Source organism: Leptodactylus fuscus, chromosome 7 (genome assembly GCF_031893055.1).
Source record: "Leptodactylus fuscus isolate aLepFus1 chromosome 7, aLepFus1.hap2, whole genome shotgun sequence".
NCBI lineage: Eukaryota > Metazoa > Chordata > Amphibia > Anura > Leptodactylidae > Leptodactylus > Leptodactylus fuscus.
Window position 1 is genome coordinate 8,666,012 of NC_134271.1, and position 15,246 is coordinate 8,681,257.

The window sequence follows — 15,246 nt, forward strand, 5'->3', positions numbered from 1 at the left end:
ATATTCTTGTACATAGGAGCAGTATTATAGTAGTTATATTCTTGTACATAGGAGTAGTATTATAGTAGTTATATTCTTGAACATAGGAGCAGTATTATAGTAGTTATATTCTTGTACATAGGAGCAGTATTATAGTAGTTATATTCTTGTACATAGGAGTAGTATTATAGTAGTTATATTCTTGTACATAGGAGCAGTATTATAGTAGTTATATTCTTGTATATAGGAGTATTATAGTAGTTATATTCTTGTACATAGGAGCAGTATTATAGTAGTTACATTCTTGTACATAGGAGGTTGTATTATAGTAGTTATATTCTTGTACATAGGAGCAGTATTATAGTAGTTATATTCTTGTACATAGGAGGTTGTATTATAGTAGTTATATTCTTGTACATAGGAGCAGTATTATAGTAGTTATATTCTTGTACATAGGAGTAGTATTATAGTAGTTATATTCTTGTACATAGGAGTAGTATTATAGTAGTTATATTCTTGTACATAGGAGTAGTATTATAGTAGTTATATTCTTGTACATAGGAGTAGTATTATAGTAGTTATATTCTTGTACATAGGAGGTTGTATTATAGTAGTTATATTCTCGTACGTAGGAGTAGTATTATAGTAGTTATATTCTTGTACATAGGAGGTTGTATTATAGTAGTTATATTCTTGTACATTGGAGTAGTATTATAGTAGTTATATTCTTGTACATAGGAGCAGTATTATAGTAGTTATATTCTTGTACATAGGAGTAGTATTATAGTAGTTATATTCTTGTACATAGGAGGTAGTATTATAGTAGTTATATTCTTGTACATAGGAGGTTGTATTATAGTAGTTATATTCTTGTACATTGGAGTAGTATTATAGTAGTTATATTCTTGTACATAGGAGCAGTATTATAGTAGTTATATTCTTGTACATAGGAGGTTGTATTATAGTAGTTATATTCTTGTACATAGGAGTAGTATTATAGTAGTTATATTCTTGTACATAGGAGCAGTATTATAGTAGTTATATTCTTGTACATAGGAGGTTGTATTATAGTAGTTATATTCTCGTACGTAGGAGTAGTATTATAGTAGTTATATTCTTGTACATAGGAGGTTGTATTATAGTAGTTATATTCTTGTACATTGGAGTAGTATTATAGTAGTTATATTCTTGTACATAGGAGCAGTATTATAGTAGTTATATTCTTGTACATAGGAGGTAGTATTATAGTAGTTATATTCTTGTACATAGGGGGCAGTATTATAGTAGTTATATCCTTGTACATAGGAGTAATATTATAGTAGTTATATTCTTGTACATAGGAGCAGTATTATAGTAGTTATATTCTTGTACATAGGAGGTAGTATTATAGTAGTTATATTCTTGTACATAGGGGGCAGTATTATAGTAGTTATATCCTTGTACATAGGAGTAATATTATAGTAGTTATATTCTTGTACATAGGAGGTAGTATTATAGTAGTTATATTCTTGTACATAGGAGGTAGTATTATAGTAATTCTATTCTTGTACATAGGAGTAGTATTATAGTAATTCTATTCTTGTACATAGGAGTAGTATTATAGTAGTTATATTCTTGTACATAGGAGGTAGTATTATAGTAGTTATAGTAGTTATATTCTTGTACATAGGAGTAGTATTATAGTAGTTATATTCTTGTACATAGGAGCAGTATTATAGTAGTTATATTCTTGTACATAGGAGCAGTAGTATAGTAGTTATATTCTTGTACATAGGAGCAGTATTATAGTAGTTATATTCTTGTACATAGGAGTAGTATTATAGTAGTTATATTCTTGTACATAGGAGCAGTATTATAGTAGTTATATTCTTGTACATAGGAGCAGTATTATAGTAGTTATAGTCTTGTACATAGGAGTAGTATTATAGTAGTTATATTCTTGTACATAGGAGTAGTATTATAGTAGTTATATCCTTGTGCATAGGAGTAGTATTATAGTAGTTATATTCTTGTACATAGGAGGTAGTATTATAGTAGTTATATTCTTGTACATAGGGGGCAGTATTATAGTAGTTATATTCTTGTACATAGGAGCAGTATTATAGTAGTTATATCCTTGTACATAGGAGTAGTATTATAGTAGTTATATTCTTGTACATAGGAGGTAGTATTATAGTAGTTATATTCTTGTACATAGGAGCAGTATTATAGTAGTTATATTCTTGTACATAGGAGGTAGTATAATAGTACATATATTCTATTATGTAGGTGAATTATTATTTATATTTATTTATAAGACAAATATCATGTCTTCACTCTGAGTTTTTACTAGCAGATTTCTACAACAATTCAGGTGTCCTTACCACACGTTCTGTATGGGCAGCAGCTATTAGGGGTCCAAATCTCGACTGCAGACATTCCCAGGTCACATGTAATATCAGGGCATCGAGTCGGATCACAGACTAAGGATAAGATCAAAATAATACCAGAATCAATTTCATGATATTACCATATGGAAGGATTGTAGAGAGTAATCCTGAAGATGTAAGGATGACATTCTTCAGAGCTTGTCTAATATGTGGATTAACAATGGATTCAATAGATTTTATTTTCAGCTGTTTATCAGGTAATTGTAAGGTAATGGTTTGGTTGGTTCGTTGACTTTTATGAAGGAGATGTGAAAGCCTCAGGGCCCTGGTGTGTATATCGGAATGACATATCCCAGAAGGCTTTGCCCAGAAAGTGTTACTCTCACACACACTGGTACTGATTTCATTGGAAGCCATGTTACCTATCACGAGTAGAACTTAAAAACTCCTTGCAAATGCGGCCCCTGGTTGGTTTTATCCCCAAGACCTTATAAAGACTGGCACAGCGTTGAGGGACGTACCACATTGGTAAGTGGGGCAGCATCTCTCAGTAATGTTGCTGCTGACCGTGAGCATTTCTCCCAGTTGACATGTCGGAACGGGTTCGGAACAAGCGTCACATCCTGCAGAGGTAAAGAGGACAGAGCTGAGCTGCAGGCAGTGCCAGATTGACCCACCAAAGTACAAGGGGAGTCCCATGGTGGGCCCATGTTCTATTACAATAAGATACTATGCTCTCTTTTTCTATGGGTTGATGTAGGTTGGGTCCCAAAAATCATGGTGGGCCCAAGGAACCTAAGTCCAGGATTTATAGACCGCATGATTGTGCGAGTTCAGAGCTTACCACAGAAATATCTGACACAGCACGAGTCATTGGTGTGAGTAGCAAACAGCATCTGGTCCTCTCGACACTGGGGTGGCCCGTCCATCTGGTCGCACTTCTCAGGGTCACAGTCTGCAAAAACACAAATAACTAAGAATAACAGCAATGCCTAGGACAAACGCCAATCCTTACACAATCGAGATCAATTCTGTACAACCAAAGACTTTCCCAACGACATAGTTAGTGGGTCACTAAAAATCTTGGTCCATCAAGTTCGCTTACCATATACCCAAGAGATGGCCAAAACCTCTTTGTTAATGGCTGGGACACAATGTAGCATAAAAAGGAAACCTATGGGGTGAATACGATTACACCTGAACCCTTCTTCAGGAGGGAGATCTTTGCTCTTCTCTGAACCCTCTCCACCTCTCTGGTGTCTTTTTATGAACCGGTGCCCCAAACTGGACGAACTACCTAAGGTCACACCAGTGTTTTATAGGGAGTCGAAATACAATTTTCTCCTCTAGAACTAAGCCTTTGCTAACGATGACGATAATGTGTTGGCTTTGGATGCAGCAGACTGGCATTGAGTGATAAAATTTAGTTTATTATCAACAGTTACTCCAAAATCCTTCTGCATTGTATTCTACAGAGTTGTAACTAATATAAGAAGAACATATCCAAGTATTGACCATTGGACGCACTAACATTAGTCCAGTTGAGTGTGACCCATTTATACCTACTCATCCTATAGTATTTTAGATATTTTTCAATCCATTTACAAATGTTATGGACCTTAACGTGTGCAGAGATTACATGCAACATACAGAGCAGCAGGGGATCTTACCACACGTGTATCGGGGGCAGCAGGAGTCATCCTGATGATATGCAGTCAGCTTCTCGTGATTGCGACACTCCGGGACCAGACCGTCACACAGCGTCTCATTGCACACTAAAAACATCAACAGTGGCAATGAAATCCTCAACATTCAATATTCTTCTGAACTAGGATGTACTGTAAAGAACTCGAAGTCATCTGGATCTATACTGATTGCCATCCATATAACGTCTCCCAAACATTCACCAATTTATTGGTTGTGTCCGGAACGGGACATGATACTAAAGGTGTGATGGCTTTATGGGCATTCTCTGCCCCGGGCCAGAGAGTAGTCCGGAACATCAGACCCATCACTCACAACCTCGGGGTAGATAGGTTTACCATAAGCAGCTTGAAGACACGAAACCACCTCTGCATAAGGACACACTCCTGATAAGTTCCCTTTAAGAATGAATGGTTCTAGTTGGAGAATGGGCAGGAGATTTCTAAGATCAAGGACCTTCTCCAATATATGTAGAACTTTCTGCACCTACCGCAGAGTTTCTGAGGACAGCAATCCTGGTCATTGGAGATGGACACGAGGACCTCTCCATGTCTCTGGCACAGAGGCTCATAGGTATTAGAACAGTTGTGCTGAACCGGGATTATAGTATCGTTGTCAGCACATTGATAGGTGCAGCATCCCTCTTCTGACGTTGACCAGACTTCTCCTATCTCACGTGGGGTCCCAGTACTGTCTGTACAAGCTGCAAACACAAACAAACAGAACTACCTTCAGAAAATACAATAGTGCACTGCATATGTCACTCACCAGAAAGCTGGGGGTCTATTCAGATAACCGACCACTGCAATATCACGGATGGGGGTCCTTACCGCATTTTCTCTCTGAAATGCACACAGTGGAGTATGGACGGTGTAAGACTTCTCCTTCCGCGCAGACGCAGCCCTCAGTCAGTGCGGTACACGACTCGCTGTCGTACAGGTCAATCTCATTGTTCTGACAGGTCGGGGGGATGTCGCAGACTGGCAGGCACGCTCGGTAGATTAATGATGGGGGGCAGGAAAATGCTGCAAGATAAGCAGAGAAGCTGGAGAATAGGACAAGACAACCACTGGATATGATACAGCCTGCAAAGTAAATGCAAAGAGTCCGGCACACATCGTGGTAGAAGCGACTGCCGTAGTAGACAAGGACCTACCCTCAACCAGTCTTAACTAATAGACCCCAATGAGAGCCAGAGTATCTACACAATCCAATTCTTCACTCATTATAGGCTCCAGAACAGTCTCCATCATCCAAATCAATCCTCCACCACTATGTGCTCCAGAACAATCACCATCAGATATACATCACCCACCGCTCACAGGATCCAGAACAGTCATCATCCAATCCAATCCTCCACCACTCACAGGTTCCAGAACAATAACCATCAGATCCACATCGTCCACCCCTCACAGATTCCAGAACAATCTCCCAGACCTTACAGACTCCAGAACAATCACCCTCATCAGATCTTTATTTCCCCACCCTTCACAAGCTCAACAATCACCATCATCAGATTTGTCTCTGTACATCATTTATCAGATTTTACCAATCATTATAGATGGAATTGTTTCCACTTACGACAGAAGTCCGATGTCCTCCATTCAATGCAAACGTTAAATTTGTGGCACATGGCGGTGTACGCCGTCACGGCCTTACACGGATCCTGAGCATATTCTGAATCCTTTACCCATAGGTCACAAAACGACTCCGGAGACACCTGCAGGACATCATAGACTATAAGAAACATGGCCTAGTCTTGTAGACACGTTCACTGCCTCTCTCCTGTGTGCACAGTGCCCTCAGACACATGGGTAATGGGTTCGGCCATATTGTGTACATACGTATGGATGACAGCTGGTGAACGTCTGGTTTACGATCAGTCTGAAGCACTCAGAGCAGTCCATGACTGTGCAGTTCAGATCCCGGTGTCTCTCCTTTCCAGTATACTTTAATGTGTAGGGAACTTGCCAGCTGTCCACAAACTCCTCAGAATCGTCGCTCTTGGACAAGACCCGGCCAGTGGGCAAAATTAGGTCGTTCGTGGCATTTCCATCACAGTACCCTAAAAAGCGGAATACAGCACAAGCATTGACCCCTCCCTGTCTATTAGGTGAAAAACTTGTGATAGGGTGGCCACAATATGCTCCACATACTTACAGCCAGCGGTGGCGGCCATGTTCACCAAGTCATCTGACAATTCTAAGGTGACATTATACCTGCGGCCAATGACTTCTCTCAATTCATGTGAAGCATAAATCATATGTGACGGCCATAATTTGTCTTTACACTGACCCAATGGAGGAGCAGGCAGTAGAACATGACTACTGAGATGGTGGAAGATCCTAACTGCTGGAAGATGCAAGAATGGAGGAGGCCAAGAGGAAAGAAGTCGCAGAAGAGAAAGCAGGAAGAAGATGTCTTCACAGCCGAGTGAAGTCAGAGATATGTGCCGGTGTATGGCTCTTCAGAAGGAAGTCCTCAGTTGAGCCCCAATCCTAACCCGGCCAGTAAGGGACGATCCCTCCTGTAAGGTCCGGTGTTGGCAGAATCCAGCTTCGGGATGGCTAGTCCCTGGAAGGGTTGTGAAGATAGAGAGTAGAGCAAAGAAGACAATAGAGGGAATTCCTGGAAGAAAACTCACTGCAGAGAACTGGGACTGAGAGAGAAGAATAAGCCCACAAAGTCAACGTCCCATGGGATCAGCAACGTGATGTGAATGTCTGCCCCAATACAGCGGATAGAGAAGGTCTGCACTGAATCCTGGCTCGTTGGGCTGAACAGTCCCAGCATTTCTTGTACATTCTCTGATCTGTTGTCATATGAAGCTGCCCGGGTAGACATGGGGAATCAATGCACTTTCTAGGCACTGCGTATTTTGGATGTACCCTGTGCTGTACTCACCACACAGTCCCATAGACGTGGGCTTACTGGTGGAGTTGGATTCTATGATCATCAGACCAGTGCTGTGAAACCATTGAATCTTGACATCCGATGGAGTATCGATGAGATACATATTTCCAGTATCAACAATCTTGTATCCATATTTCCTGACCATTGGCCAGGCGTTCCTCGAATTCACCACCACCTGTGACCAAGAAAGAAAGAAATGTCCATCAAGTTTATGCCGATGTTAAGCCCCAAACAGATTAAAGGCGGTAGACCTAGACAGATTTCACTAGGATCCATCAGCTAGCTACTGTGTACAGGGGCCCCGAATTTCCCAGAGATGAATGGCTGCCAGAAATTTCTGAAAGGAACTCTGAAAGGAATCGTCTGGAAAGGAGACAGATGTCTGGCAGCTGCTTGTCCCATCAAAATAAACATTTGCCCAACAGATATATAATGTCACGTACTTTCCGATTTAAGCGATCAATGATGATCTGGTTAGAAAGATAGGTCAGCTCCAGTATAGATAAACATAAGGTGACGTCACTCTCCGAGACCTGTGTGGAAAGAGAAGAACGTCAGTCTAAAAAATCCCTGTCCACAACCCTAAAGGGAGCCAGAGCCAGATCTGATAACATGAACATCCTCACAGTTACACCAATGTCAGGTTACACGGTGATCTGTCCTTCTCTACCATACATGAGAGGTGGTCTCTTCTTACAACCATGACTCTACTTACCCACATTAGATCATCACAGGGACCCCTATGTAATAACCCTCAATAAACCCCGCTACAATCTTAGCAAGGCTTCACACCCCACAAGGGTGACGGAAGAGCGGAGAGAGTGGTGGACATCCCCCTGGAGGATTACAATGACATCTACTCTGATGGATATAGATATGACTTCCTCGGTGATCCTGATCGATGATCGCTGATCTGCCTCCTGCTCCTTCTCACCCGCAGCTATCCCCTCTGTCCTACATGGTATATCCCGTTGTTCCTCACCTGCCCGCACCGTGAAACCTGCACTGTAATGGACTCGTCCTCGGTCAGCGTCACGATGTAGGAAGCTTCTTTATACAACGCAAGGTAACTTCCATCAAATGTCACGAAGCTCAAGTCTGAGAAGATGGAGCATCGACCTGGAAGAAGCAGAAGTAACCGGAGAAAATAACCAGAAAGGGAAGACAGAGGCCAAGTTGGGGGCCCTGTGCTCTGTGTCAGCATTCACAGTATGTATCTGATAACCTAACCACACCATATCATCATTATCATATCATTATATTGGCCTGGTAGATACCTATACTTACAGGCGCACTCCCATTTAGGGCAACATCGATCTCCGTTGATCTGGACGGCGAATCCTAGGAGTCCACAGCTGGGCTGTGTTACGTTGTAAGGACAATGCTGTGATTTATTCACCTGGATTAATTGTCCATCCACACATATATGTTTAATGCATTCGTTCTCTGTGTATGGCTGCAAGACAAGACAAGAGTATCAGTATCGGCCGGGATCCTCCTCAAGTCACCAGAATGGCTACAGAAAGGGGCCTTAAGACATCTATGTAGAGATGAGCGAACACTGTTCGGATCAGCTGATCTGAACAGTACGCTCCCATAGAAATGAATGGTAGCACCTGGCACGCAGACTTTGCCGGCGGCCGGCCGCTTAACCCCCCGCGTGCCTGCCGCTTCCATTCATTTTTATGGGAACGTGCTGTGAGCATGCTGTTCCGAGCAGTGTTCGCTCATCTCTACATCTAGGATACAGGTGGTGCTTGTAGGGGTCCAACTTCTACATACAAGTGTCTCTGACCACAGGAGAGAAGCAGCCGATCCTGGTATAATGGTATAGCCCTCCGCCCCCATTACATACCGTGCATGTCTGGCTTGTGGCAGCTTCTCTTGAGGACAACATGGATGTCACAGTGATTCCTGCAGAGACGCCTTGAGTGCTGCTCTGGAGGCTTGGGTAAGACGTCTCTGTCTCATTAAAAGTTCTGGATGATGTAATGACTGGAAGCGGAGGCGAGGTTACATCTGTTGAAGATGGCAGCTTGTATTGCAGCTGGTTGGTAACACTTGGCGTCGCTGTCTGGTTGTCTGTAACCTTCACATGTATGTCATGTGTCACGAACACGGGAGTCACGGGAACATAGGTGACATTTCCAGGGGACGGTGTAGGAGAAAGAGGCTGAAGATCTGTGTGTGAAGTTTCTGCGAATGTAGAATATTTGGGTTTTTCCTGTGAGGTTGATGGGGGTGTTGTCCCTACACTTGTACTCATTTCAACAGTGACCGCAGTCTCTTCAGTGATGGGTACGCGGGATGTGAGGCGTCCGGACGACGCTGTTAACGAGTCCGTGATAATTGATGGACGGTACGTTGTAGATGACAGAGTGGCCGTCCCTGGAGCAGCTGTTACAGCTGAGGTTTGTTTCTCCTCAGTTGTGGACCCAGGAGACGTCCAGGCCTCGGTTGATGGCCGATGAGTGGCTAATGTTTCAGATACGACCAGTGATTGAGAAGCCGTAGTGACGTGACCTGTGGTTTTATAGGCCTCTGCTGGTGACAGATCTCTCCGTTCGGTTGTGCTCGCTTCTGATGTAAACGCAGTTTCAGATTTTTCTGTAAGTGGCTTGAATTCAGTGATGCTAGATATCGAGGTGTGATGGGCGGACAGCAATGGCGTCGAGCTGGTGCTTAGTATCAGCCCAGGAGCTATGCTAGTCATGGTCACTGTCTCAGTCAAGGGCTTCTCCTCTGTGCTTGCCTGGGTGGTTACTGATGGTTCAGAGTAAGAAACAGCAGGAGACAGAGAGGTCGGGGCTTTTCCATATGTTGTTTGAGGACTAGTGGACTCTGTTGTTCTGGAGGTGTGGAACAAGGAGTGGTCAGAAGCTCGTGTAGATAGAGTCATATCGGTTTTGGCCGTGGTGGACATCTGTGTTACTGACAGATCTGGCACCATTGTGCTGGGTAACCCCGTTCCTGTGATCCCTGATTGAGACGTTGGCTGGGAAACATCTGTGGTGGGGTAAATAGGGGGCAGTTTGGTGTCATATCCAGAATGATCAGTAGGTAACACGGTTCTTCCTGTCGTTATGGTGGATTTTATTGTACCTGTTATGTTCTTTAGGATGAAGGTAGTGGACTCGGTTGTGGCCTTGGGTTCTATGCTGGTCTGTGCAGTCCCTTGAGAGGTTCCTGTGCTATGGGATGATACCTCTGGAGTTGTGTACTCCTCGGCTGCTGAAGTTGTCGAAGCTATTATTGTGGTAACAGTCATACTGGCTGTCTCTGGGGTCGACTTGACTGTGACGGCTTCTGATCGTTGTAACTTGGGTCCTTTGGTGACGGCACGACTTTCAAGGTCACCAAGAGTGGCTTGAGTCGTTCTATAATGTATAGGTAGAGATGAGGCACTCAGGGTTGGGGCTAATCTGGTTCTTTCAGTCACAGGTTTGTAAGTCAGCAGAGTCGTCTCAGATGTTAATGGTGTTTCCTTGGAGGTAAATGTTCCAACTGTTTTCACTGTAGACGATCGTGTTGATAGTGTGATCGTGCTCAATGTTGTCTCAGTGAAATAAACAGTATGTGCAGGGAAGGTGACACTGGAAGTGCTGGTAGTCCCCAGGGTCGTGGAGCTGCTCAGAGGGTAACCAGACATAGATTCGTTCCGTCTTGTAACCAGAAGACTTGTGGTAAGAGGTAGGACAGTGTAGACTTCAGATGTTTCTGTGGTGGCTTTTGTGATGTTCTCAGATATGACACCTGATGGTTGCGTTATTCCTTCCGTAGACTCAGTTGGATATTTTGCTTGAGAGGTCTTTGCGCCGAGTGTTGTAATTCTACCAGTCTCATCTGTCACCAGTTGAGTGGACGTCAGGAATGTTTGCATGGTGGACGGCCTAGTATCCATGGTTAACTTGGTGGTCTCCACAGCTTTACTTGTTGAACTTGTAGTTGCAGGTTGTAAGACTGATGTTGTTCCTTCCAGTGGCTGAGAGACCAAAGTATAGTGTGTAGTTGTAGTGGTCATCGATGGTGATGTTGGGATTGATGTTGTCAGGTCTGGTTCGGAGACCATGTGCTCAGTACTCCCGGTTGTAGATGTGTATGACTCAGTGAGCGATGGTGTGGGACTTGTGCTTGGCATATACTTTGCTGTAAGTGAAGTAAGTTGACTTCGCGTTACAGCTTCACTAGACTGAAATCTTGAGTCTGGTGACGTAAACGCTGTCGTAGTTACATTTGGCAAAGGTGGTAAAGTCGTAGGAACTTCTCCAGTGGTTGGAAGGACTGTTGATATAGAAGAAGACGTGGCCTCGGTGAAGATTGTGCCCGGAGCTGGTGCCGTGGAGGGGATGGGTACGTGTGAGAGTTGTGTAGCTGGAACTGATGTGGTCCAAGTCCTCGCACTAGTAGCAGTTATTGCAACTGTAGTCCTTAGGGTGCCGGCCTCTGTCGAGGAGCGCACACCATCAGTCTCAGGTTTAAGGCTTTTAGTAGATTCCATTGTAGCGTGCAATGTTGAGGCCGATTTGGCGCTGTATACTTCAGGACTGACTGTGGTGGAGATAGGACTGGTAACAACTTCAGTCACAGTACTGCCTACTGTCACCGGCACTGCAGACGACGTGGTCGCATTCATCATGGTGGTCAGTCTGGGGAGTTTTGTTGTATAGTATAAAGTTGTCAGATTGACTGCAGGTTCAATACCTGTCAATACAATGTGAAACATCTGAAATCATCATTGTTCATCACATGCGACTCCACGGCGCCCCCCATGTGGCCACACAGTCTATACCGCAGTCAAGCAAGGAGATTTTGAAATCTTACAGAGCCTGCCGACCAAAAGCCTCCTATACATCTTCTATATCCTCTATGCCGTATACATCCTCTGCATTCTATACATCCTCTATATCTTACAGATGCTCTATATTCTCTACTCCGCTATATCCTCTATATCCCATACATCTCCTATTCCCTCTACATCCTCTATATATTATACATCCTACACATGTTCTACATTCTCTATTTCCCATTCCTCCTTTATATCCTATACATCTTCTATATCCTCTTATTTATCCTATGCATCAGCTATATCCTATACCTGCTCTATCTCCTATTCATCCTTTACATCCTACACATGCGGTACTTACAGTCGGGGAAGTAGACACACTTTTTGGTAACTTCATCCAGGACCATGTCCGTCGGGCACAATGGGAAGCAGCCTTCAACCCTACAATAGATATGTTGGACATAAGAGTGGTCAGTCCTGGGGTCCCAACTACTGCAGCCCCGGGGCCCTGAAATGATTCTCTGCGCCTTGTTTTAATAAGTTTTCCATGTACTATGGTGGAGCCGGGTGATGATCTGTCCCATTCAGCACATAGGAGGGTCATGTGCTGTACACATATAGAATTAGTAGTGGAGCGTTACAGCGCCCTCTGTGGCTAGTTAATAAATTGCTACCAATAGCAATACCATTAATTCGTATGAGCGAATTCGTACTGGACACCACCATGACCTCACAAGGAGTTGTGTTTTTCTTGCACCGTCTCCCACCATCTAGGCAGATAAACTAATAAGAGTCTTCTGCGACATGTGGGTGGGGTTTGTTGGGAAGTAGGTGTGGTTTAATATGCTAAACTGCGAGCCAGAAATTGCATCAACATTTTGGACGTTGCGCCAAAATTTCAGCTACTGCATCAAATTTTTGCACAAAATCTCTGTCATAACCTAAGCAGACTAGTAAGTGGTGTAAAGTCAAACTAGACAGTCTAAAGGTACGCCAGATATGCAAAGAGCATTAGACACTTTAGGAAATCTGGTGCAGGTTAAAGCTGTCTAACTTTCCACTGTCTAAATGGACCCCGAGTACGACTTACCTCGGGACACTGTGACATCGTTCACCGACTGGGTCTCTGCATGTCCTGTAACAAGCACTAGTGCAAGCATCATAGCGCCACTCGCAGGTAGATCGTGGAAACTCACGTAACGTAGAATCTGCAAAATAGCATATGTTTCAGATCATTGGTTTACAGGTCCTCAAACATAAGCCCCAAGATTGAACCACACCCTTCATGTAGTACCAGGTATAGGCCTGACCTTGTGCTTTGTCCCTCATGTAGTCCCAGGTATAGGCCTGACCTTGTGCTGTGTCCCTCATGTAGTTCCAGTGTAGACCTGAGGTTGTGCTGTGTCCCTCATGTAGTCCCAGGTGTAGACCTGAGGTTGTGCTGGGCCCCTCATGTAGTCCCAGGTGTAGACCTGAGGTTGTGCTGGGCCCCTCATGTAGTCCCAGGTGTAGACCTGACCATTTGCTGTGTCCCTCATGTAGTCCCAGGTATAGACCTGACCATGTGCTGGGCCCCTCATGTAGTCCCAGGTGTAGGCCTGAGGTTGTGCTGGGCCCCTCATGTAGTCCCAGGTGTAGACCTGACCATTTGCTGTGTCCCTCATGTAGTCCCAGGTATAGACCTGACCATGTGCTGGGCCCCTCATGTAGTCCCAGGTGTAGACCTGACCATTTGCTGTGTCCCTCATGTAGTCCCAGGTGTAGACCTGACCATGTGCTGGGCCCCTCATGTAGTCCCAGGTGTAGGCCTGAGCTTGCGCTGAGCCCCTTGTGAAGACCCAGGTGTAGGCCTGAGCTTCTGCTCATGTAGCCCCCAGAGGTAGACCTGAGCTGGGCCCCTCATGTTATCCCAGGTGTAGGCCTGAGGTTGTGCTTGGCCCCTCATGTAGTCCCAGGTGTAGGTCTGAGTGTGTATTTGACCCCTCATGTAGCCCCCAGCGGTATGCCTGAGGTAGGGGTAGGCCCCTGATGTATTCCCAGCAGTAGGCCTGAGTTTGTGCTGGGTCCCTCATATTGTCCCAGGTGTAGGTCTGAGCTTCTACTGCGCCCCTCATGTAGCACCAGGTGTAGGCCTGAGTTTGTGCTGCAGCCCTCATAGATTCCCCCGTACTCTTCCATCACTATCTAGGTGTCAGGAGGGTAACAGGTTTTACACTGATCTCCAATTACACTTCTTCAGACCCCATGACCCCACATTTGCATCTGCTCCATACCACTCAGCACCAGTATGGCTCCTGTCAGCCGCTGGTTGCCTTTATTGGTCACCTGTTGCCAGGTCACCGGCCTCCCATCCCTTTCATCTCTCAGAACATTTAATATATCACCTTAAACTGCTAGAGAAGGGGGATCCTAAACAAAGCGAAAACCTTGGGAGGGGGGGGGGGGGGGTGACTAGAGGGAGGATGGCAGGGCAGAGGACATATAGATCTGGAGTTGTCGAATTTATGTATAGAGCATATACAAGGAGAGATGAAGGTGACAATCTCAGAGCTGTCCCCTGAGCCCACAGTCATGATGGAGAGACCAAAATCGCAGTTTATAGGTGTGGCGCAGAACCATTTCACAGTCTATGGAAGGCGCTGTTCCATCTACTATAGAAGAAACCTGCCATAGAGTGAAAGAGAAACAGTGCCTCCTATAGGCAAAGACAGTGAACTATATCAGCCAGGGAGCTGGGGTAGAGGTATGTGCTACTGCTGCTGCGTTCAGCTCAGAGAAGATAGTCTGCATCGGGGCTTCTGAAACTATAGTGCCCCCCTGTGGTTGACAATCAGTTCTGACACTGTATGTGGATCATGCTGCACAAGTCTGCCCACCACTGCAGAAATCTGTTTTTAGCTTTTCAGCTTCTTTTGATGTTATATTAGAAGAGATAGAAAAATAATAGGTGACTGGTGATGCCGAGAGTGATTGTGCCCTGACTGGTGAGACCAGGACTAACCGTGCCCAGACTGGTGAGGACCAGGAATAATTGTGCTCTGACTAATGGGGCCAGGACTAACCCTGACGGGCAAGGACAAGGAGTGATTGTGCTGTGACTGGTGAGGGCAGGACTGACCATGCCCTGATTGACGAAGATCAGGAGGACGGACCGTGCCCTGACTGGTGAGGTCAGGGGTTATTGTGCTCTGACTGGTGAAGCCGGGAGAAAATGCCTCAAAAACCACGGTATACACTGACACAGTGCAAAATACTGATAAATAGATAAGAAATAGAGAATTAAATAGATAATGTTTCTGCCACTGATAAATATACAAACTGTATATGAAGGTGTTACAGATGAGAAATGATCTACATAGAGCCCTGACCCCTACACTGAGCTCACACACCAGCCTATACCCTACAGAGAGTGCACACATAATCCTGTACCCTGCACAGAGCTCACAAATCACCCTGTACCCTGCACAGAGTTCATACATAATCCTGTACCCTGCACAG

General features: G+C 44.5%; 1 protein-coding gene across 1 annotated transcript in view; it reads right to left on the reverse strand.

Moving 5' to 3' along the window:
* The window catches only part of OTOG (otogelin), a 51,496-nt gene that overhangs the window by 10,941 nt on the left and 25,309 nt on the right, over nucleotides 1-15,246 (reverse strand). Inside the window, exons 33-47 of the mRNA XM_075283351.1 lie at nucleotides 12,839-12,956; nucleotides 12,110-12,189; nucleotides 8,821-11,666; nucleotides 8,253-8,421; nucleotides 7,948-8,084; nucleotides 7,409-7,498; nucleotides 6,957-7,140; nucleotides 5,897-6,117; nucleotides 5,634-5,772; nucleotides 4,883-5,077; nucleotides 4,543-4,755; nucleotides 4,019-4,123; nucleotides 3,193-3,303; nucleotides 2,870-2,971; nucleotides 2,343-2,441 (exon numbers count right to left, since the gene is read on the reverse strand). Of these exons, the coding sequence (XP_075139452.1) occupies nucleotides 2,343-2,441; nucleotides 2,870-2,971; nucleotides 3,193-3,303; nucleotides 4,019-4,123; nucleotides 4,543-4,755; nucleotides 4,883-5,077; nucleotides 5,634-5,772; nucleotides 5,897-6,117; nucleotides 6,957-7,140; nucleotides 7,409-7,498; nucleotides 7,948-8,084; nucleotides 8,253-8,421; nucleotides 8,821-11,666; nucleotides 12,110-12,189; nucleotides 12,839-12,956 (4,809 nt within the window). The remainder of the gene's footprint in view (nucleotides 1-2,342; nucleotides 2,442-2,869; nucleotides 2,972-3,192; nucleotides 3,304-4,018; nucleotides 4,124-4,542; nucleotides 4,756-4,882; nucleotides 5,078-5,633; nucleotides 5,773-5,896; nucleotides 6,118-6,956; nucleotides 7,141-7,408; nucleotides 7,499-7,947; nucleotides 8,085-8,252; nucleotides 8,422-8,820; nucleotides 11,667-12,109; nucleotides 12,190-12,838; nucleotides 12,957-15,246) is intronic.